Here is a 25,414-nt window from a genome sequence, read left to right on the forward strand (position 1 = left end):
GATAATTTCTATTTAAATTATCAAACATATAGGATAATTTCTATTGAAATTATAGAAAAAATATAGGATAATTTCTAATGAAAATATAAAAATATATTATAACTTCTAATGAAAATATAAAAAATATAGGATAATTGAAATTGAAATTAAAGGAAAATATAGTTTTCAATTACTTGAGAAGTAGTGAGTTTGGTTTAATAATTGGTTAGGCTAGCTGAGATATCTAATAGGGTGAGAACAATTTTGACTTGAATTTCCGTGACATAACTGACGTAATCTCGGTCACAATGCTTTTTAACAAATAAATAAAAATTTCCCCAAAAAAGTCTAAAATATATATAAATTATAGGAAGTAATATGAAGACATTGAAAATATAGCTAAAATTATAAAATATAACTAAATGATAAAATATATCTAAAAGCCAAAAATGATAAAATATAGCTAAAAGCCTAAAATGATAAAATATAGCTAAAAGCCTAAAATGATAAAATATAGCTAAAAGCCTAAAATGATAAAATATAGCTAAAAGCCTAAAATGATAAATATAGCTAAAAGCCTAAAATGATAAAATAGAGCTAAAAGCCTAAAATGATAAAATAGAGCTAAAAGCCTAAAATGATAAAATAGAGCTAATTTAAGCCTAAAATGATGAAATATCGCTAAAAGCCTAAAATGATAAAATATAGCTAAAAACCTAAAAGGTTAAAATATAGCTAAAAGCCTAAAATGATAAAATAGAGCTAATTAAAGCCTAAAATGATAAAATAGAGCTAATTAAAGCCTAAAATGATGAAATATTGCTAACAGCCTAAAATGATAAAATAGAGCTTAAAGCCTAAAATGATGAAATATCGCTAAAACGATGGAATATCGCTTAAAGCCTAAAATGATGAAATATCGCTAAAACGATGGAATATCGCTAAAAGCCTAAAATTTTAAAATATCGCTCAAAGCCTAAAACGATAAAATATAGCTTAAAGCCTAAAACTATAAAATAGAGCTTAAAGCCTAAAACGATAAAATATAGCTTAAAGCCTAAAACTATAAAATAGAACTTAAAGCCTAAAACGATAAAATAGAGCTTAAAGCCTAAAACGATAAAATAGAGCTTAAAGCCTAAAACGGTAAAATAGAGCTTATATATAAAACGGTAAAATAGAGCTTAAAGCCCAAATAGATAAAATAGAGCTTAAAGCCTAAATCGATAAAATAGAGCTTAAAGCCTAAAACGATAAAATAGAGCTTAAAGCCCAAATCGATAAAATAGAGCTTAAAGCCTAAAACGATAAAATAGAGCTTAAAGCCTAAATCGATAAAATAGAGCTTAAAGCCTAAAACGATAAAATAGAGCTTAAAGCCCAAATCGATAAAATAGAGCTTAAAGCCTAAATCGATAAAATAGAGCTTAAAGCCTAAATCGATAAAATAGAGCTTAAAGCCTAAATCGATAAAATAGAGCTTAAAGCCTAAATCGATAAAATATCGCTAAAACGGTGAAATATCGCTAAAATGATAAAATATAGGTGTGGTTACCGTGGTAGACAAAAAATGGACAAATTTAAAATTGTGGAAGGCCCAGTTATGTACATGGGCAAAGTACAAATTCTTTATTTTTATTTCTTGACAAATTCACATCATATGGACATACAAAAAACATTTCAGGGATAGGGGGGAAAGTTTTTTTCTTTAGTCTAAAATCTCGGAAAACGAACGTTAAAACTATTCTTTCAATTTTATTCTTCTATTGTTTTTTATCCCCAATAAAAATAAAACGACTGTTTTCACGGGGGGTGTTTTTTAAAAGGGAAGACATGGTAGTTTTTTATACGTTATTAAAATCCGAAAAACCCCAAAGATTTATTCTTTTTCCAAGTGTATGAATTCCCCAGACGTTCCCTAAATTGTTTTTAACTCTACTATTTTCCTGAAACTGTCAATTTAATTTATCTATCTCGACTCTATATCTCTCTCTCTCTCTCTGTGTCTATATAAAAGAAACGTTTCTTCATTCTAAGAATAACCATAAAACGCCAATTCCCATTTAATTCCAATTTAGTTTCGTGGAAAAAAAACTATACTTAAGACTATTACAAAAAATTGTAAATATATATAAAACGGGGGAAAATATTTTTCTTAAATAAATTTACCGCTATTCCACATCTATACGCGATATAGATTAATGTAAATTTACGGATTTCTTATCGATATTTTATCAAGCTAAAAATAAATTCCAATTTTGCATAGATTAAATAAGCGACTACGTTGAAATCTACGGAAGAAATTGAAATAAAAGAAATGGATGAAAATACAGGTTACGGGAGCAAAGTGAAGTTTAAACTTTTTGGCTGCGTTTCAGCTAAGTGCTAAATACGATCGGACTAGTTTGAACAAGGCTCCGTGGCTAATATCCTTTTTTTCTTCTCTTTTCGTTAAATAAAAATCACAAAAATCGGGGCCTTCTGTTTTCGTTTAAAACATAATAAAACGGCTAGTATCGCTATAACGAACTCAATGCAGGTCTTGGGTAATGGTGGGAAGGTACTTTTCGACTTTGTCTAGGTCTTCTCCCGCTCCGCTGCTTTCCTGCAGTTCTTGGTATGCCGCCGAAAACCCCTTGACGTTGATGGTATCGTCCGTACGGAAACGGAGGAGCAAAGAATCCCCCGTTGAGGTAAAATCAGGCGGAACCTATGAAGGATCGGATCAGTATCATCGTAAGTTTATAATTCACTTTCCCATAAGTGTGACGGTTCAATTTTGACTCAGAGTTCAATGGTGGATTACACTTCTTGGCGCAATTTTGTTACGAGGCCCTCCAAATTAATTTCTTGCTATTTAATTATCAATGCCAAGAGCGCCTGTAATCCGCCACTGCCAGCTAGGAGTAACAAACACAAGGAGAACGCAGCTAGCCTTTAAACACGCTAACGCAGTGTTGTGTACAAATTTCATTGGACGAGCCTTTACGCTGAACGTTTTACGGAAAGGGGAAGACAATTTCCGAATTTTCCCCTTCCGACGGCAACAGGCGCTGAAGCGTCTAGCCAATGAAAACTGTACACAAGAAAATGCACGATTTTTGAAGGGTTGCGTTCTCCTTGTGTGGGGTGCTGTGTTTATTGCTCCTAGCTGCCAGAGTCATTCCACAAAGCTAGGAGCAACAAACACAGCACTGCCCACACAAGGAGAACGCAACCCGTCAAAAGTCATGGATTTTCTTGTGTACGTTTTTCATTGGCTAGACGCTTTAGCGCCTGCTGCCGTCGGAAGGGGAAAATTCCGAAATTGTCTTCCCCCCGCCCGTAAAACGTTCAGCGTAAAGGCTCGTGACGCTCGTCCAATGAAATTCGTACACAACCCGTCGTTAGCGTGTTTAAAGGCTAGTTGCGTTCTCCTTGTGTTTGTTGCTCCTAGCGCAAAGGACCATCCATTTTTGGTGGATTTCATACCACGTCATTAGGCCTAATAAGCAGACTTTGCTTCATCGACATAGTGAGCCGAGGCGAAGGACCGTCGCGTGATAATGTATGTATAAGTTGCATAATTTTCTCGCTAGATTGGCTCACCATATTTGAATGACGTCAAATTCTACGTCACCACACATATAGCTTTCAGTATAGCTTAAACTGTTTTATTTCAACCAAGGATTCTATATTTTTAGAAGGATAGGAAGTGACTAGGTTCCCCTGTATAAACGGCCTGGCGGGAAGAGCGTGGAGTTTTACAAAAGAGTGACGCCACTTTTACCGCTTTTACTCACCCCCAAGGTCAAATCGCTCAACGGCGAAATGGGCTTTGGCGCATTCACGGTAGCGATATTTGACCTTGGCTGGGTAATTTTTGGAAGGAGCTACTGCGTAGTCGCGCGTTTTCTTCCCGGCGCGAAAGCGCCTTCACTTCTTATCCTTCTAAAAATATAGAATCCTTGTTTGTTTCAACTAACTAGCACACTTGTGGATAATAAATCAAATGTATGAAATTTAGAATTAATGATTTAAGGGTCACCTGGTTAATGATAAAACTTTGGTTTTGTTTAACGATAATTTAACTTAATACGCATTAAGAGGACGTCAGTAAGTACTAAGCAAAGAATATAAAGCCCCAGGAATGGAAGGTGTAGCTCCGTCTAGTGGAACTTTTGCGCCTCTCGTTTTTAAAGATAGACCGGGTTGCGTTAACCGTTTCCGGTTACTCTGATTTGCTTTGCCGGAAGTTTCTAGCGCAACCAAAACACGCGGCCAATAATATCAATCCTTCCATTCCCGGGGCTTTATAATCTTTGTACTAAGAATGTCGTTAGGGACCGGGAAAGAGAATATAAGAGATGCGTACGCTATTGCCGCAGTATCGTCCCAGGAGAGTTCCAGAATCGTCATACCCGTCATAAACTTCGACGTAGTCGTACCCGCAATCTTGCTCGTGCTCCACCTCGAACGTCAAGAACCTCAGCTGGACGTAGCGACCGCCTTCCCGGTCGCACTCGATCACCCAATCGCAGTCTTCCTTGTTATCGTACGGCTGGTCGCCGAACTTGGAGTGCGAGTACAAGTGGTCCACCGAACCAGTGGCCAACACACGACCGCCACATACTAAAGAGGGCAACCAGGATGGTTACAACTTCGGTACCTTCGAGTGTCACACCGGCGTTTGAATTTAAAAGGGAACGGTCAAGCTTTAACCAGTTAGATAGCCCTATAGCCCATTAAAAACTAAAATTTATGGCGAAAACCGCATCAAAAAATATTAAATGGTTAATTTTTAATAAAATAAAGAATTTCGGGAAATCGAAAAGCGCGCGTCCGCCGCAACACCCGGTGAGACCGTGAGAAGTCGATGAGACAGAAAAACAACGTAAAAGCGCGCGCTGTTGAAGCCGTGAAAAATTTGTTCTGCGCGCGCGGCGCGTTCCAGTTATAAGAGACCTAAGCCTAAATTGCGCGATTTTAAAGGTTAGGATAGTTCGCAAATCGCTCATACGGGATTAGGGGCGCTGGCGGCAGCCCCTAAGATGGCGGCGAAAATTCAAACCCAAACACCTGGCGTTATTTTTCGTTTCAAACTTTTGGACCAAAAGCTATTTTTTCAAGACAAAAAAAGTACGTGTTAGTATATTGAAGGTCTTGTTAATCTTTTGATACGGAAATAAGGCCATATTTGGAAAGGCTTGGCCGTTCCCCTTTAACCATTTTTTATCGGCAAATGGGGTTGGAAAAAATCCGAGAATCATGATTTATGATTTATTTTCACCCAATTTTTTTCAAACGCTGGTTGGGGGTATAACCCTAGCAGGGAAGGTCAAACTGCGATCGATACTCACTCGTGACGCGACATTCTAGAACAATTTTCCATCCTGCTGCGAGGTGTATACGTTCCAAGTAGTATTTTCTAGACAGGCACGCCACGGGTGAGTATTGGCGGAAGCATTACCTTCACTGGCAGGGTTATACTTCCTTTATATTAAGAAACTTGGAGAGAAAGCGAAACGGAACGAACCGGTGCTGTGAGACGCTTTGAAGCCTCTCCTCTGTACGGACGCGTCCGATTTGAAGACCATGTACATGCGGTTGCTGGAAGCCAGAATAGGATGCGGTACTTTACTACCGCAAAACCGGCCCAAGGTCGGAGCGTCGGTACTATCACCATCGTAAATAGCAATATGGTCGTAAGCGCATTCCTGGTGAGGCTCTAGTTCGAACTCGTTAAATACCTGCGTACAAGAAGGTTTTTGGAGGAAACAATAACCAATTGCACTTTCCATAAAATCACCATAAAAGACCAAAATAGGATTTGTGATACTGGACGTACAACCAGTTTTTATCAACAGCACAAAACCTACCACCAAAGTGTTAGCTGAAATGACGAGACATTCACGGTAGATTTTATGGAAAGAAAAATACCAATGAAAACTAAAAACCAAAACGTTTCAAAACTTACAAGTTTAATTCTATGCCCGGGCGTCGTGGTAAAGAGCCACGCGCAATCTTTGCGGCCAGGGTAATAATCCGGATAATTGGGGCTGCTAATGTCTCCGAACGGAGTACTAATTTGATGGGTACAACTACCTACGGGTCAAAACGGGGGGGGGGGATAAGATTAGTTTACCTTGCGAGCAAACGCTGAAACGGACCGTATGGCGTTGTTCTAAGAAAGTAGAAATCTCTCACCTTCTTTGCAGTCGTGTTTATTTTCGTGTAGAACGAACCCATTTTGGCACGAGCACATGTAACTACCGACGGTATTTTTGCACTGATGCTGACAACCGCCGTTGCTAGTGGCGCATTCGTCTTTATCTAGGAAACATTTCGCGAAACGTTACAGCTGTTGGACAATTAGCGCTCGTAACCGCTCTAAGAATAGCGGACTCCCAATTCTTACCGGTGAAGAAAACGGCTCCGAAACCGCTCCTCTGCACCGAACTGTCGGAGGTGAATTCGATGCGAAGGTTATTTCCCTCGGAAGTGATGACGAGTGGAAGACGCGTCCCGCAAAAGACCCCGTGCTTGGACACCTCGTTGTCCCCCAGTTTGCTGAGGATGTCCACTTTATCGTACTCGCAATCTTGCTATCAATGACAAAAACGGGAGCGTTGAGACGCGTTTCTCGAGACATTAGAATAGATCGAGGAAAACTCACGTTGTTTCCTTCCAGGTCGAAATGCGTAAAATTGAGCGTGATTCGGTATTGAGGAGGGGCGATTATTTCCCAGATACAGTTCTTATTGGCAGGGTACAGATCGGGGAAGGACGGACTGCTGATTGTGCCGTTGGACATCTCAATCACGCCGCCACAGGCGTCTACAAAAACGGGAAGGACTCGTGAACGATCTATAATTCACCGTAAACTAACTGAAGACACGCTAAAATTATCGCAAATATTTCCGAGAGACCACACGCGAAGAATAAAACCGTAAATGAAAAATGTTTATAAAAGAATTCAAAAGTAGGTTTTATTAAGAGCAATAAAGACTGTACTATCAAAAATAAGCTCGGCCTAAGTATCGTATATAAAAGAAAATATCGCGAACGCGTTACAACATTCCGGAACGGTACCGAGCAAAAATGGGTATAAAATGACGTTGACCTTCGCATTTCTTTCCATCGGAGCGAAGTTCGTATCCAATGCGGCATTCGCAACGAAAGCTGCCCAACGTGTTGACGCATTCGTGTTCGCACTGATGATCCGTTAGCTTGCACTCGTCAAATTCCTTGGTGAAAGTCGCCGAGAAGCCCAGTTTCTGAACGGATCCGTCCGAAACGAATTTGATGTACATCTTGTTGCTCGAAGACTGGACGTCGTCCGGGATCTTGTAGCCGCAAAACTTTCCCAACAACGGACTGCCGCTGTCGTGACCATCCCGGATTTCCAAATAGTCGTACACGCAGTTGTCGTGGTTCTCGATCTTTTGAGGAAGGGTGGGAGAAGTTTCCAAAATTTTTATCGCGAGGATTACGACATTAAGTCAAATTTAAAAGTACCTCGAAAAAGATAAACTTCAAGGCTATATGGAACGAATCGGGAACCATAATCTTCCAGACGCATTCTTTGTTGGGATGGTAGTCGTCGGGAGAGTTGGGACTTTGCAGTTCTCCTTGTTCTTTATTGATGTCTCCACCGCAAACGGCTATGGTTCGATAATATTAAGAAAATCTCGCTACGATTTAGGCCCGGCTAGTGGGAAGAAAATGACAACTAACCTTCGTAATTAGCTTTAAAACCGGTACGACCCGCGTGTTCGCGCGACGTCCTGAAAACGACCAGCATTCGATATCCGGTCGTCATAAACAAATCTTTCTTTTTCTTGTCCGCGCATAGTTTCCCTGAAATTAACCTCTTTAAACCTCAGCGGGAAACAGCCAGAAAAATTAACAACTCCTACCCAGAAGCGGTGATTTATGCCAGTATCCATCCCGGATTTCCAAATAGTCAGTTTCGCAGTTGACGCCGTCACCCAAATCCAAATCGGACACGTTGAGTTGGACGCGTTCGCCGTGAGTGGCGGTGATCCTCCATTCGCAATGGTCACCATCCAAGGACAGGGAGTTCATGTAGGAAGGGGACATCAGGACGCCGGTGGGTTCTTGCATGGTGCGGCCGCATCCTAAAAATCGTGAGCGCGGTATTATACCAGCGAATTGGGATCGCGCGAAGGGGGCAGAATTACCAGCGAGGATCGAAAGGCGAATGGGAGTATCTTCTCAAGAAGAAAATACTTACGCACTTACTTGGGCATTTGTAGAGCATGTTGGTCTGGGCAATGTCGCCTTTGCTGAGCCGTAGTCGCTGGCCAATTTCGGGCATACTCTTGCTGACGGGGTCCTCGGGGGGCAGAATCGTGTCCAAGTAAGTGTTTTTGGAGAAGGTGTTTTTGGCGTAATGCATGATACTGTCGTAATCGTAAGGCAGCCCCAGGGAATTCACTTCCTCCTCCGTCAGTTTGTTGAAGTTGTACTCCTGACCTTCCAAACATTCAAAGATAGCTGTTATTCCCCATTGAGGTACTCGGCCGCCTCTAGCCGCCCGTTAACCCCGTTGACCCTTAAAGTCGAGCGGTCGCGTCAAAGGTCAAACAAGCGGATTGACGAGGAAACCCCCTCTCTCGTAATTAGTTTCCATTCAAGATCAAAGTCACGTTTCGATGAAACCTTCAGTTACAAGAGGAATGCCGTTTCTTTCTACTCGAAAGTTACTCAAATATGCAGTTCATTCCTACGCTTAAACGGAATGGAATTTTTCAGTGCTATAGGGGACCTCGAGGCTAAACTTACGACCACTTGATCTTTCGTAGTCGTACCGGGATGGAAATAGACATTCGCCTTGGGTACGAATCTTCAGACCCAATCAATCCCACACTCTACGAAACACGTTCGGAATTTCAATAAACCAAATTCTCAATATTCAAACAAAATTAACATTAGGTTTATAAAACAGAAAACTGATACCACGACTACGGAACGGCTACCAAAAACAAATAGTTTCTCCGAAACATAAAACAGCGTTTATATTTATAAATTAAAGTTTTTAGGCGTTGTTAGACAGCTATTAGGATATTTTCCGTCGAGCTCTCATCAAGAAAATTGAGTAGGCGATTTATTTATTTTTTTACGTTAATTTCGAATTCCCCTCTTTCATTTGACACGATATTAATTAAGCTAAATGAGACTCAAATAGTCTTTCTTTTTCGTGGTGCTTAAAACATTGAGACGGCCACTAGCTTTTTAGGAAGTAATTAGTGGCAAAAAGAGCCGGAATATTAGGGTGCTTAATAAAGATTATCCGGCCCATTTTCGCTAATTGCGAGGATACGTTTCTTGTCAGTTTCGCGCGGGGTAGTCGCGGACGTAGGAGGGACAGACGACTCTCCACGACGGAATTCTTAAATTCCCGAGCACTAACGCGACCATTAACAGGTAGGCGCGACCGCCTCCGTCAAATGTGATCTCAATTAGCCGCTGCGACTTTCGACCTTTCACGAACCCCCGGGGTTAAGAGGTATACTAAGAGATAAAATTCAAGCCCATACCAGACATGATATTCTTGTTAATAATCTGGACGTGTCGATCTCGGTCGGGCCTGGTATGCTCGTGCCAAAAGCCGACCACGTGACCCAACTCGTGGACCACTATCCCGAACTTGTCGCAGTTTTTGCCGATGGAGATGGCCTGGGCGCCATTGCCACGTTTACCCACGAATGAACAACAGCTATTGAAGAAGATACGAGGAAAACAATATAATTTATTAGAATTTCGCTGCTTCGGATATGAAAAAAATCTAATATATAGTCACAAAACGCATACAAAAAACCCGCATTAAAAGCGAACCCCATTAAAGGTTTGATTTTAATGCTTTTATTAATTCTAGATGGCGCCAATTTAAAATTTTTATGGAATGGAAGTAATCACCGATTTATTACAAAATTAACTAATAACGTTAATTAAATCTAAACGAAGTTCAACTGGAAAATTCAGCATGAAAAGAATCACGAAATTAATATTTTTCGCGGCTTTTTGATAATTTAAAATTTTTACATTTTAGACTGGCGCCTATAGGAGCAACGATCAGAAGGAGAACGCAGCTAGCCTTTAAACAAGCTCACACGGTGCTGTGTACAAATTTCATTGGACGAGCTTTTACGCTGAACGTTTTACGGGTGGGGGGGGGGCAATTTCCGAATTTTCCCCTTGCGACGGCAGCAGGCGCTAAAGCGTCTAACCAATGAAAACTGTACGCAAGAAAATGCACGATTTTTGACGGGTTGCGTTCACCTTGTGTGTGGTGCTGTGTTTGTTTCTCCTAGTTGGCACCATCTGGTAACGGGTATTTAAAAATCAACCTCTAATGGCGTTATCCCTGTTAATGGATTTTCTCCTTTATCAAATGCGCGTTGGTTTATAGACATTGATAATGCAATTTATGACGCAACCAGTGGATCCATGTATATTTTGCGTATTTTCGAGATGAGAGTGAGATGCAAAGATCTAGAAAGGAAGGGAAGTGGGCTTACCCGCAGGGTCTCTCCGTGAAGATGATGTAGTTGGGATGTTCGACGGTGCGTTCGACGAACTTGATGCACGTGTTGTTTTCCCAGTGGCGCATCGCTCGCTTGAACAGCGCCCTGTGATCGCCTGCAACGTCGTATACGAAACCAATGAGAAGCAACGGGGCTAATAAGGCCGAAGCCTCCCCAATTATTATAATCTTCGTCGGAGACAACGCTTAAGGCGAAAACCGCCGTAAATTTCACTTCGCTTAAGTACCCCGAACCTTCGAATCCACGGAAAGTTCCACTCTCAACCAACTTTAGTAATAACCCCCAATAGATAAGCCATTGTGGCTAGCCTCAATTTAGAATTATATTAGCGTAAATTATTATAAAAGCGAATTTTCCGATACGGCCTCTCATTTTTGGAGCGTTATATGGCGAATTAGGTTATTAATTAGTAACATTTTAGAGTTTAGGGATCGAAACTTAATTTGCCCTATTATACGCGTAGTTTGAAAGCGCATCTAGCGAATTTCACACCCCTTTTCCAAAATTGCCGAAAGTTCAAAGCGAATATTTTATCCGTAATGGACCACCCACCAAATAATGACGTTTAGCTGGAATTCCGAAAAAGTTCGCTATATCATACAGCGGCCCGCGAAGTCATTTAAAGTGATAAAAATGAGTAATTTTCTTCGCGTTTTCTAATGATACTTTTTCCAACCCTCCCCTCCCCTCCCCCCGTTCTTGACGTAACAGCGCGAATTCTGGGCTGTCTCTGATAAGAGAGAAGTTCGTCCAAAGACACATGTGCGCCCGTTAGGTTCAACTACAACGTACAGGGTGCTTTTCCGAGCGCCCCAAATTCTGCTTCTTAAAATGGTTCCTTCTCAATAACGCTAATAGTTTTATATTTAATACGCGGACTAGAACTTCCCTGTTCGAGCCAAGGCGTATATTATACAAAGGGTCTTTCCGCAGTGTCTGGCAGAAATTTGGGAGCGTTCATTAAGTACTAGTTCGTAGATAAGGGTACCTAAAAAGTACCTTTTACCAGATTGTGAGGCTCCATATTTAAGAAACAGAGCACTTTAGACACATTGAACTGACTAACCCAAATAACGTGGATAGAAGAATAGTCAAATCGGCGCGAAGTTACGACGAAACTGCAAACTTTGTCGCTTCGGTGCGCCTAACGATGTAAAATTCCCACATTGCGGAAATGTTTGGTTAGGAAACTATAGTGTTGTAAGTTGGAAAATTTCCCGCTCGGAAAATTTTCTGGAAAATGACCAAGGCCTCTTTTCCGGAAAATTTTCCGTATTTTTCCGAAAAAAATAAAAATAAGTTTTCATTCCATGATTAGTCTAATATATTGTTTGCAAATTTAAATAAAGCGGCATTTTCGCCTCATTTTTTCGAATCTGAAAGTAAAACTAAACCTCTAGACTAGTTCAAACTGATTAACAATGTAACACTGTTAATGTTTTGTAGTATGTTTACTGATATTAGACATTTTATATCGATAAAAAGTTAAAAACATTAAAAACCCTTAATAAGTAATATGTTCCAATTTTAATTTTTTCCGCATTTTATTTTTCCGGAAAATTAACAACACTAGTTAACTATGTAAAAAATTTCAGATCCTTTTGTGAAAACCTACGACAGGGCTATTACTATGAATTAGCTTTTACACCAGAACTCCACCGGAAATACACCGAATGATACCAAATTTCCGGTGTTTCATCTATATTTGTTTAGAAAACTATGTTGAAAATTTCAGATTTTTTTGTGGAAATCTACGAAATTTATCGCGGTACGCAGATTTGAGATAAATATTTTCGACCAATAAAATATATTCGTATCCCAAACACCCTGTATACGATCGTAGTCGGAGAAAGTGCGAGAGAGACTGGCCTAAACAAAAGCATCTGGCGTTTAGATATTCCGCCGTTTATCTTTGGAGGGTATTACGGGAAGAGAGGATAAGGATCCCCCTAAAAACTCTTTTTCGGCGAATGCCTCCTCACTCAGGCCGGCCACGCTTGGCCGGATGATTAAGTGTTGCATTGTCTCGGCCCATCTGCCGTTATCTACATCAAACGGCCCTTCCGCCCCTCCCACTGCAAGTTGGGCTTCCCCTCCTCAGTCGCCCCAGTGAACCCAAACTCTACCCGAAAAGGAGAAAATCACATTAGGCTTTCGATAAATAGTCCCCCTCTAAGCCTCGCAATCGGAAAAAGCCTACCCCGCCAAAGGTATCGCGTAAACAGATACTCCCTTCCTCGTTGTTGAAAGGAAAGACTTTACCCCTTTGACTCTGGTTTTATTGAACTATCAGTTAAGCGAGGAGTTTTCAAAGTTTTATAATGGGGGGAGAGAATGTTATTCCGGAGAGCGGATAAAGTTTTAGCCCAACTCCGGTTCCTGTAAATGTTTCTTTTAGGATAGATTGGTTCGGGGGACAGCGGCACCCGTTGGAAAGAGTTCTCTTCCGCAGTCGGTGGCGATACGCAGTCCAGACACTGACTGACTGATTGCTGCCGATAGACAGAGCCACCCCGTTCACGGTCTGACTATTCGTAACGCGTTCGGATTAGAGAATGCTTTGAAGGATTGAAATGCCGAGTTGGATCTTTATAAAGCCTTTTAAGTAGCTGCCAACGCGAGAAGCTCAAAATGCTGGATTTTCGTTCGCTGAGCAGACACTTGATTTTATCGTTAAATGTTTCTCGCGTTCGCCGCTACGTGGCGCTACATTAACTTAATATATATTAACTTAATTAAAATGTGATCTTGAAGATCTCCATTATTACCCTATTTTTTAAATACACGCATTGTAACCCGGCCACCTGTTTAAAAGCGTTAAAACTCGCTGGATGACTTGGGCCTAAGGTCAGGGGCGTATTCACCATTAGGCAGAGTAGGCACGTGCCTAGGGCGCTATTTTTCTAGGGGCGCCAAAACTCTGATGAAGCCCCACGGTCCCAAGTACTTGGCTTGCCCCTACTTAACTGACCAAACCATTAGACAATGCCAATAGACTTCGTGCGTAGTTTAAATTTTGGTCATAAATATCGCCGCCTACCAACCGAGTTTTAAATTAAATATATGAAAGGTTAATCCGCCCTGCCGAAGGTGGTGCCTTGGGTATTAGCCTAGCTGATTATGATTATGAATGAATGATTAAATACCGTAATTTGTTTATTTTTCAAGTACAATTACTCCAAACATTTGTTAAAAGTGATAGAGTTGGTAAGAAACTCTTCAAACTGTCCATAGGCAACCGTTTTGCCATGGCACCCAAAATGTTTTCGACTACACAAAATGGAAAATTTCCCATTGAAAATAACATGGGAACCTGACCAATTAAAAAAAAAAAAAAATTGAAAATGCTAGAAATAGAAAATATAAAAAATTATTAAAAAGTTCAAAATTGATTAAAATTTTTACAGCGGGTAACCCTTAAAATTGGTCAGATTCCCATGTTATTTTCAATGGAAAAAATTCCCATTTTGTGTTGTCAAAAACATTTTTGGTTGCCATAGCCAAACGGTTGCCTATGGAGACATTTCCCTTTAGGGTTTTTCAAGTTACACGAAGGTCTACAAAAACCCCCGAGTTTCAACAAAATCGGCGTGTTACACCTCGGGTCGTCTCCTTGTAAGTGCGAACCAAACCGGCTTTCAACCCCTAATACAGGCGGGTGGGGCTAGGATAGTACCCCCCTCCGCTATACCCTATTTATTAGATAAAACCAAACGCATTAAGCGCGATATGGGCCCCGCTCGAACCTTTTACATTATCGCGTCGCGGCACCCATCCCTCGTATATACTGAACGAACTATATATAGAGCGGCGAACCCTTCAATTAAAAGGCGTAAAAATGCGATTTACATAATGGTTCCGAGAGTGAACCCCCCCCCCTCTCCGACATCGCATCCTCCATTCGCGAATTGAGAGAAAAGCCAGAGTTTTGTATAGTAGCTGCTTAATGTAAAAGTTAATTTCAATCGAAAACTTTAATAACGGGCATTAAGAAGGCCGGCGTATTTCCGGCCAGGCCCGGCTCTCCGCGAAAAGTACTCCAAAAAGGTATTTGCCGAGGGAAACCGGAAGCCGTGGACTAATTAAGGGCGGAAATGAAAAGTCGTTTACCGCTGAAGTTGGATTCGATCTCGTAGGGGATGACGGCGTGCTCCCAAAGGCGATCGGCGCGGGCAGTGGCCGCCCGGACCTGGCGGCGAAATGTTTTGGAGTTGGCCGTGGATGAGGAGCGCGCTTGATCAGTTACGCCATCTTTCCGCCGACGATGATGTTTGTAATGACGGGAATGCCTTCTGCGAAACAAAAGACAGATTATTACTTTTCGCGTCGATTTAGTTAGCCGTTACTCGTCCATAAATCATCGCAACAGCCGCTATCTGCCCAATACGGCTAAGCTTGAAACTAACTGGGAACAACCAGACGTGGAATAGCCACTTCTTTCTGGCTCGTCGAAATAGCGCGAACAAAGTTCGCTTCTGTTCTATATTTTTGGTCGACGCGTTCTTTTAGCGAGTTGAAAATTCCGTTAGAATTAATGATACAGCATTGGGACAAAAACTACCGCACTAGGGTTAAGATTGTTTGTTTGTTTTAGAGCAGCGCTATGGTGTCCGATATTGGAAAGATTTCCACCCAAGCGAACGACGTTGGGCCTAATATCTGTAGAGTTAAAAGGAACCACCTATTGCAATGGATGATAAAATAGTCTTAGTCGATAGCTACGCCGCAAAATTTTTGTTTCGAAAACGAAAACATTTGAGAGAGTTGGCCGTTTTCGGTCTATTAAAATCTGGCAGCCTTGCCTGCCTTCCGGCCTGTATCTCCATACCGAAAATGGCCGACGATTACACCGCCGAAAATATTTTACTAAACTGATCGGCGGCGTTTTTGAATTATCGACTACGACTATTAGAGTATAAGTAGATTAGTAATGAAAAGGGATAAAAAAGCTAAACCCTGAACAAATTTGAAGAAATTTAAAAACTGCTCGTACCAAAACTACCAATAGCTCTTCGAGCAAACAAAGACGCGAAACTCGGACCAAATAGATCTTCGAGTGAAAAACTAAATTAATTAAAATAAAATAGCCAGAATTTTCGGTTTAGTCCTATTTGGGACTCTTCAGTACCGTGCACGCGGGAAATCTGTCTCGCAACTGTTACACTGAAAAAAGAAACTAAGCCTATACATGTAGCTCGTTAATCTTTGAATTTAGGTGTAAAATGTTCTCTCGGTAGACGCGCTAACGAGCGACGCAATTATTAGCTTACGATTCGGGTCCAGTGGTTTATTTGTCTAAGGTTTAAATAGATCGTTTCTATAAAATAAAATTCGGTAGTAAGTTGTTGCTCTTACGGCACAAGACAGAGCGTTATTAAAAGTATAATCTTCGCAAGCGCGCTAGAAACCCCGAAATTGAACGGTTTCAAATACTTATAAATTATGAGGTAGAGCGGGTTTCATTACCCGCTTTTATACCTTAACATGGCGGCGAATTTTCGTGGGCCAAATGAATTTTAAGGTACATAAAACCCTCTGGTGCCTCTAGCACGCACTAGTAGACTCAAAAGTAAGACATTGACGTAGGACATTAAAAATATTAAAACTATAAATGTTAAAGATAGACTTAAAGGGGAATTGTCACCAAAACCAAAATTTACGAGGTTTTTTTTTCCAGAATGATAGAAAATATATTAGTGATTATGTCCCTGAAATTTTAGAGTTATTGGAAAAGTATTTAAAAAGTTACGCTACTTTTTCCGCAACCTACATCAAACGGCACCAAAAATTTCAGAAATCGCGGTTGAAAATACGTGCAGCGCCAAAAGAATGAAGCGGCAAAATTTTGAGAAAGGGTGGCGTGTAAGGCATTTTAAAAACACGATAAACTACAATCTACGAATATAAGTCGGTTAAAAAGCAACGTAGCAGACGACAGTTCCGACCGAAAAACGATAAAACCGGGGAAAATAATATTTCGTTCACGAGATGGCGCTGCGGGTAGGTTCAAACAAGCGGTTCTGAGATTCTCGAGTCGGGGGGGGGGGTATAAAACACGAAATTTCGCTGCTTATAATAAATCAAATACGGGAAATATTCACATGAAATTTTTAGTATAACTATTTTCGGACGTCCTCTATCATTTAAATGGTTTTTAACCAATTTTAGGGTGGTGACAATTCCCCTTTAAGAGTTTCACAAAAACCATAAGGTCAACTGGGCCTCCAACTAACAAGGAGACTACCCGAAGTGTAACACACAGATTTTGTTCAAACTCGGGGGTTAAGCAGGCCTTAATGAATCACGAAAATTCCCAAAAGGAAAAGTTTCAACGGGCATTAGTTTTGCCATGGAAACCGAAAATGTTGGGATTTTTTAAAGTTTCTAAAATGCAAAACTATAAATTTTTTTATCAAAATTGACGAATTGATAAAACTTTTTTGCATTTTAAAAAATTTTAATTTTTGGAAAAATTTCCCTTAGAAATTTTCAAAATCCCATGTTATTTTCGGTAAGGAATTTTCCATTTTATGTTGCCAAAAACATTTCCGGTTGCCATGGGAAAAATAATGCCCGTTGAAACTTTTCCTTTTGGGAATTTTCTTAATTCATTAAGGCCTGCTTAACCCACGAGTTTGAACAAAATCGGTGTGTTACACCTCGGGGTAATCTCCTTGTAAGTAAAATTTGGTCGCTACCCCGTGGGATTCATCCCACAGTCCGCCTCTGAAAAGACCCATTAACGGAGGATGAACTATGAAACAAAGTTGTTGAATTTGAGGCTCGTTCGTACCTGGAAAAGGAATCCCGATTGCTTTTCTTCTTCCCCGACGCGGGGAAATTGCTATTGTTTTTATTACTAGGTGATGGAGGGGAAACGATAAGAAATTCGTCTTGAGCGTCGAGAAAGGAGAGCTGACGGAGCCGGGGGCCCCGGAGCTTGAGGCTCGCTTTCAACTTGTTCCGGTGTCGTCGATTGGCTCGCTTTAACTCCCTCTCGAAACGCCTCGCTTCGACCCTGCTCAGGGCGATATCCCCCAGAAACCCATCTGAAATGAAAAAAAAAATGGAATCATCGAATTTGCCGAACAACTCGAAATGCCCCTGAAAGTCGGATTCAAGAAATCCAACTCAAACTTCGGTGTACCGCGGCTGAAACACTTTTACAGGCGGAAATAGGTCAAAAATGGACCATATTTAAAATGTTTTTAAAAACGCACATCGGTAAGACCATAGACTAAGAAAGGTTTCACAAGGACATTTCGCGCACGAATTTAAAACCATGTAAAGTCTCAGCACGGGAGGGCGCCACGTATATCAAAATGCAGGTGCGAACCAAAGACTAGTGAAAGTTTACCAAAACACGTGACAGCATCGAAGGACTAAAATATTATTCTTATTAGCACGTGTTTTAGAAATCAGATGTGATACACGTGAGGTACTATATGGGTTTGAAAACGTATATATTTAATTAAAAATGAATTTGAATACAAATATGGATGACTTGGATACTAATATGCATGATTTGGAAAGTCTCTTCAATCATGGTATGTATTAAGTTATTAAATTAGCTTTCCAGTACTAATTACTTTATATATCTATTGTTTCAGATTCTATGTCATCATTTGAATTAAATAACGAACCAGAACGCACCCCTTGTTTTTCGGCATTTTCAACGTTTAAAAAAGAACTAAAAATAATAAAGGTCATACAATAAAATTCCAAAATGTGAGAAAAATTTAATTTACCTTTTCAGTTTATTATTCAGGAATAAATTTCCTAAAATTATTAAATAATTCTAGAAAATATAACCATTTTCAAAATGAAACTATGAAGAAGAGCAATGCAGACGAAATTCTGTTGAAATTCAAATTAAAATAATATGCACGTGATCACCACTTTCTTTAAAATCCGCTAGGCGCGCGGCTGTTCGCACCATTAACGAAGTCGGGGGGGTCTCGCGTCGTCGGTTATAGAGGAAAAAGCTAAGGGGGGTCACAAGCGAAATGTCCTTGTGAAACCTTTCTTAGTCTATGGTAAGACTACCAATGGAATAATCAGGCACCGTCTGCTTAGAGCACGTCAAGCTCAGTCACGCCCCTAGCGGCGAAAGTTTCTTCTTACATCCCCATTGTAGTAAATAGAAGTTCCAATAATATAAAATTGTTTAATTACGAGCATAAATTCATACGAAGCCCCTATCTACAGGGCCGGATAACCACTATTGGGGGCCCTGTGCAAAGTTGATTTTGGGGTCCCTAAAAAGTTCAGACTTACTTTTCGACTTTAAATAATAATGTGGGGTGGCGGAGTAGTTAGCACTTTCTCCTCGCAGCAACAGGAGCCGGGTTCGTTCCCAGTTTGTGGCACTGGGTGACAACTCGGAACCACTCCTTCCGCGTTGAGTTTGCTAGTTCTCTCCCCCACTAACTTAAGGGGTTTTCCCCCGAGCTCTTCGGATTCCCCTTCCATAAAAACTTGTCGAGGTTAACGGTAATAGTGAGTGTAGGGAGCTGTTGGCTCGCGTGGCATGAAGGGCTTGCCACCACCCTCCTACGCATTGTAACCCGGCCACCTGAACTAATGGCTTTAAAAGTCGCTTGATGACTTAGGCCTAAGGTGGTGCCTTGGGTATTAGCCTAGCTGATTATTATTATTATTATTATTTTTATTATATTTAAAACAAAAGGAAACACATTTATTTCGAAGGAGGGGCCCCTAACTTCGGCGGCCCCTGTGCCATGGCACACTTGGCACATGTCTTAATAGGGCCCTGCCTATCTATAGTTTAATTGGCAACGAAGAGCCGTGTAAACATCAGCTCGATGATACAGGCGCGAATAAAAAGGCGAGCGAGCGCGGCCTTGTTCCTTAATTTGTTGTGGTTAGTTGAGAAGAAGAAAATTGCGACGAGAATATTTGTAGGAAGTGACAACCGCGATGAGTCAGCGCGCGCGGATGGGAGCGGAGAGGTTACCTAACTCCCGGCTGACTGCGATGTGCCCTATCCTCTCTCCAGTACATCGATCACGAATCAGATGATACGCGACCCATTACCAACGAAAAGAGACCAGAGCCAGAGCGCTATTAGGAGGTCGCGTTCGCACTCGACTCCGCTAACTTTAAAGGGTTCCAAGCCTAACCGTCGTTCTTACTTTCAATCTCCCTATTCCGGTCATTTAATTCCCTTTGTTTTGCAAATTTTGCGTACGGGAATTTGAATTTCAAAAAAAGGTTTCAGAAATCAGAAACTTATTGATAGGGCTGTGCGAGTACTAGAAAATTATCGAGTACTCTGCCTTTTTTGAGGTCTAGCACTCTAACTCGACCTCGACCTTGAATAAGTAATTGGAGAATACTCGTCGATTACCGAGCACCAAAAAAATTGCATATTCGACTACCCGATTACTCGAATAAGCTGCTCTCTAAACTCGTAGAGTATTTGTTTTTTCTATCCTCATTGCTTCAAAGTTCAAAGAGGCAATAAAAGGCACCTACAAAGTTGTGGAAACTATGGTTCATTTAAATTAAAGGAATATTTTTCAGCATTGAAAGTTACTTTATACTCCCTTTAAACTTAATTTCATAATTACTTGAATAAAACCAGTTCCTAATCAAGTACTTGATAACCCGACTCGTTAAAAATATTACTAGGTTTTTTTTTAGTTATACTCGATTCAAATAAGAGAAAGTTTTCCCTTAATCAAGTACTCGATTACTCGACTCGACTTCAATATTGCTTGACTCGAATACTCGATGGAAAAAAATGATAATCCATAACCGAGTGATTGCTTAAAACCACTACTCGCACAGCCCTACTGATTAACATGTTGTAAGATTTCAGGATTTTAAGATTTCTAAATTTAATTTAGATTTGCAGGCTCCACGCACTTTTCATTCTAATAGCCAAAATGGATACGTCAATTTTTAGGCTCTAGTACGAATCTTTGATTTAATGAAATACCACCTATCTTGGTAACTTTATACCCCAAGATTCAAATAATAATGTACAGTACAAGTATTGCATTTCGTGCCACAAAAAAAAAACAAAAATAGCCACTGTTAAAAAGAAAAAAAACCTAATCTAAAAAAAATATCCCATTATAGCAAATTTATGCAAAAAAGTAATTTTGGAAAGAAAGAGAGAGAAGTAATATAGAATTTGGCTCAATTCCACGGTTTCACTTTCAAAGTGGAGTTTATACAGGAGCCAGAAGGGGTTGACACCCTGTGGAAAAGTTACTTAATTTTAATATCCGACAAGGCCTAAAAGGTTTCGGTCGGTTCTGCTAAAAGTCGGAAATATTTTAAGTTACTGCGGATTAAGATCATGGTTAAACAAAGAAGAGCCCTATTTAATCTGGTAATTACACGCTTTGGATTATTTTTAGAGGCTTAATTCCTCGCGAGCCAGCCTAATTAACCCCTTTGATAACCCAGAAGCGTCGCAACAGGACTGGCTCATTTAGATTGGACCTAATGATGGCCCAACTGGAACACCCGTCACCGCGTCCTAGGCTTGGCGAATAGATTTCTTATTTCTCCGTATTCGTCATGTCTCTAAGAACGACTAACTTAGGGATAAGATTATGACAAGTATCCTCGTGACAAAATCAATTAATTTCTACTAATTAAATTATCTCTTACTAAGTAAAGCACGTGGTTTTAACTTCGGTTATTTGCGCGCGGGTAAGAGGCCACTAACAATCCATTAAGTGTCAAGAAATATTTCGCAACACGGGCAATTTAAATAATTTTGTTTTGTTACTTATAAGCCTTAGGGATTTAGATAGTGTAAAGATGTGGTGCTCTTTGTGGATAATCAAAAAATGCGTCCTATGTGTCATTATGAGCTAAGAAAGGTTGACTTGAGCTAAATTCCAAGGGATTAATAAGGTTTTTTACAAATTCTTTGAAAAGTTTTACGTTAGTTTTTACATAAGATGTTTAGGTTTTTTTAAATTTTAAGTATATTAATTTTGGCAGACTTCGCAAATTCAAACTAAGCCACACGCATATTATCTTCTCATTTAAATAGATATAATTATGCCACCAAATTCTACGGTTACTTCAAATTTCTTGACGAAGATCAGTCGTGGTCATAAATTTCTTTTGGAAAAAACGTTAAAATTGTTCGACCTCTATAGCGAAGATACAAGTTTTGTAGATTTTAAAGTTAAAACGCTTTTTCGCCAAGTCGGGAATATATTAAAAGATTACATTTTCGTGCCGTATATTTTACGACCAAGTTAATTCTTTCCCTCGTCGCTTGAGGCGCCGTGGTAGATAATACCTATGTATATATTTTTTTTATATTCCGATTTAAGCTTCGTCCTTATTTAGCTGACAATACTACGATTACTAGCAGTAAGGTACGAGCTATATGGGTATAATCGAAACTAAAGTGTCGATTCGCGAGAGGGCGTTCTTGAACTATCAACAAGTCAACAGGGATAGCATCGACCCACACCGTGCTAAAAACGCGTGGTAATCAACAACAACACCCTAAAATTTCACCGTTTCACGAAAAAGCGTGTCTTAAACAAAGACAGAAAAGGAACGAAGTATTGGCTAAGCTTCGACCAAAGTGTTTTACCATATAAAGATATGGTTCTCGTCATACCATAAAAATCACAGTCGTACGGTATTCCCCTTAGTTAAATATTTCGTTTATAGTAAACGTAGTACGACTTTAGATAAGGCTGACTTTTACGCACTGGCTAAGCTTTTATTATCTGAGACTCGTGAGCCTATGTTAAACACGCTATGTGATAGGAAGCTCTCCTATATATACTTTTGGTCGCGAATAGAATTGTCGATAGGCTTAATCGCGACGTATTTAGGGTAATGGATTTCCCGTTAAAATGTATTCTTAGGGCCACTTCGAAAAAAATGCAAGACTTAAATTTTAAGAACTACTTGATCCATTCGCTTTAAATTATGTATGAAGGTAGAATGCAATAGTATATAGGTCGTGACTAAGACCGATTTTTAAGATTTGACCTCTGACTCGAGACTAATAAAAAGCTGCTATAGCTATTAATTTATTATTCAAAAGGATTTATTTAGTGCGCCTTCGATTACAATATTTGAAAGGATTTTGTACAATATTTAAATTTTTTTTATTTCTTTGGTCCTTCATGTAAAGATTAATATAATTTATAATTAAAATAATGATAAAATACGGTCTGAAGATATGATTTAATTAAAATATATAAGAAAATAAATTTTTTTCTTTAAAATTATATGAATATATAAAATTAAATTATATTAATTTAATACATTATTATTGCATTTGAAATAAGTTATTTCGTAAAGAAGTCTCAAATATTACTATTAAATATCAAAGAAAATAAAATTAGAATTTCGTCAATGACCAAATTAGCTTTAATCCCTATTTAAAGTTAATTTTAGTCTATCCCCTAAAAACCACTCAGAGTAAATAATTTTTCCAAATGTCAACATAATATGGAATTTATGGCAACTACGATATAGACCAAAGTCAGATTATTAAATTGACGCGAGAATGGACTGTACAAGGCGATTATTATTTGTAGAAGAGTCTATACTTACGATAAAGAGCATATTAGAGTAGACATCTAAATAAAACCCAGTAACGTATCAATTTTTTATCCAATATTTTAAAAAAAAACAATGAGAGGGACACGTGATACGGCCCGATTTTTTTTAGTTTTTCCTTAAAAAAAAAAGGAAAATATATATATAGTTGAGGCTTCATAAGGGGGACTGGCCAATCCTGTTTTTCGAATTTTTTAGGGCCAGATGGCCGGAGCTAAAACATTTAGGGACGTTAAAAATGAGGGGGGGGGGAGAGTTTTTTTTCGTGGCGTCGTTAACGTTGTAGCAGCTAGGAGCAGCGCGCTAAAAGGGTTTGTCGTTAATAACGTCGTGTTTTATTAAATTTTTATAAATTACGCGAAATATAGGGGGTCTAGGTAACTAGTCTGTAGCGACGTTCCGCTCCAGAACCCTCGATAACGGCGGGGCGGGCGTAATCGAGGGGTCGGAGGAGGGGAAAACCCCAAAGATTAATGAAGTCTGCAGTAACAGTGGCCAACATTTGCGGAGGGATTTATCGATTTTTTTTCCTCTTTTGAGGCCGAATATCCCCATTTTATTTGCCCTTAGGGATATAACGTGTAAGCCTAAGTTGGCGTTCTTCCTCTGGGATTTAATAAAGTAATAGCGGCGAAATCGTTTTACCTGATTTGCAAGGATCCATGTACAGATCGTCCGATTCTTTGCGAGGGTAGCTCGTGTGGAGAAATTCCTCGATGGGGAAGTTAGCGGCCTGACTCGATTGCAAGCAGAGTCCCGATAGAAAGAGTAAGAACCCGGGCAGTACAATCCACGTTACGAACCCTGCTCTTTTACGCGCTTTTCTCGGCGCGCCGGTTCTTAAAGATTCGTTCATATCCGAATTACAACAACTAACGGGTTTCAGTTTCGTCCACTGGCTAGTTCTAGACTCTTCGTCCGTGACCCGTTCTCCTCCGTCGTCGTCGTCGTCCACACGCGGCATCATTGTCCGATCACGGCGACGTTCCTCGCACCACCGAGATGTCATCTACGACTCATCGCTTTCCAAAGTCCGAGTTCGAATAAAGGAGACCGCTATTTAAATATCGCGACCGAAAAAAAACCCAGACCGAAAGCGAACGGAAACGGTTTCCCCCGAAACGTACGGCTCCCTAGCACCCGGAAACGAGATATTTCCGACGCGTTGACCGCCGTTTTAAAGAATAGCCGAGCTTCTGGAACATCCCTACAACGCGCGTAAATAATTACAACTGACGTAATATAAAGCGGGAAACGTCGCGGGGGTGAGGGCACGCGACTGCACCGCACGCGCTCCGGGTGCTCCACTGAAAGGACGCGAAAATTGAGCGCGCTTCTTAGAAACGGAAAGTGAGAAAAAACATCTTTAATTACCGCGTCATAAAGAAGTCTCTATTCTCGGTCGAAAGACGGCCCGCGAAGCCGTTGGGGGTCCCGTCCGCCACCGAATTCGTAATTATTATTAATGAAAAAAATCGGCGATAAACAGGCGGCGAAAGGCAGTCTACCGATTCCGATAAGCGGAAGAAGGGATTTTCAAAAAAAAAAACACGAAGACTTTTTCTTATTTTTCTTTCCGGCGGGGTTAGATGAAAAGCCCTCTATCTGTTTAGATTAGATCATAATAGGCTGGATAAGGCGACCGGGGGCACGTGGTTTAGAAGGCATCAGCTGTACCGGTAGCGGTCTCTCGCGCGGGATCCTATCCTAGGACACACGGCTGAAAACACTTTCGCGTCTTCCCTTCAAGCTGGCTCCACCAGCATCTGACTGAAGAGCCGAAATCTCTGCCTCTCCGGTTGTCCCCCTCTCTCCCGTCTCTCTCTCCTACTAGTCTCTACGCTTATAGGCCTATTCATTCCGAGGTTTATTTTTATATAAAGTAGAAACCCCATTTGCCCAAGGTGGCAGCACCGTACTTGTAAAAATCGGGACTGAGGGGGAGTATGTATGGATATAATATGGTACTCAAATAATATAGAGTAACGTCTTTTATATCCATCCCGCGGGGAAAATAGACGACGAAAATAATAGTATTCTCTACGGAATCAGGAATGCGGGAGTAATACACCCTATAGGTAGGGGGCTTTCCATTTTTACCAGCCTCGTGGGAAAATGTTTTTTCTTCTGTAGGAGTATCGGCGGTATTGGCTTCTGCCAAAGGAAACCATAAAAATACCGCAAAAAGCCATACTTATCGCCTGAATAAATGTTATTCCTATAGAGTAACTTAAAAAGGGGAATATATACCATCCAGTGAACTGATTGACCCCGAGGTTATTCCGAATAACGGTACACTCCGTAGG

At 40.3% G+C, this 25,414-nt stretch overlaps 1 protein-coding gene across 1 annotated transcript; it reads right to left on the reverse strand.

Annotated features, from left to right (window-relative positions):
• Positions 1-2,469: 2,469 nt before the first annotated feature.
• On the reverse strand, positions 2,470-24,900 carry LOC149923051 (bone morphogenetic protein 1-like). The gene is made up of 17 exons (XM_090164153.1): positions 23,754-24,900; positions 17,323-17,578; positions 14,640-14,821; positions 10,503-10,623; positions 9,522-9,700; positions 8,224-8,457; positions 7,878-8,099; positions 7,696-7,818; positions 7,477-7,622; positions 7,082-7,400; positions 6,635-6,795; positions 6,377-6,563; positions 6,166-6,291; positions 5,936-6,063; positions 5,495-5,708; positions 4,334-4,590; positions 2,470-2,689 (listed from the first exon to the last, which is right to left on the reverse strand). Exons 1-17 carry the CDS (start codon positions 24,115-24,117, stop codon positions 2,510-2,512), a joined length of 3,399 nt encoding a protein of 1,132 aa, XP_090020279.1. The 5' UTR covers positions 24,118-24,900; the 3' UTR covers positions 2,470-2,509.
• Positions 24,901-25,414: the final 514 nt, after the last annotated feature.

Source organism: Leiobunum rupestre, chromosome 11 (assembly GCF_980474605.1).
Source record: "Leiobunum rupestre chromosome 11, qqLeiRupe1.1.hap1, whole genome shotgun sequence".
NCBI lineage: Eukaryota > Metazoa > Arthropoda > Arachnida > Opiliones > Sclerosomatidae > Leiobunum > Leiobunum rupestre.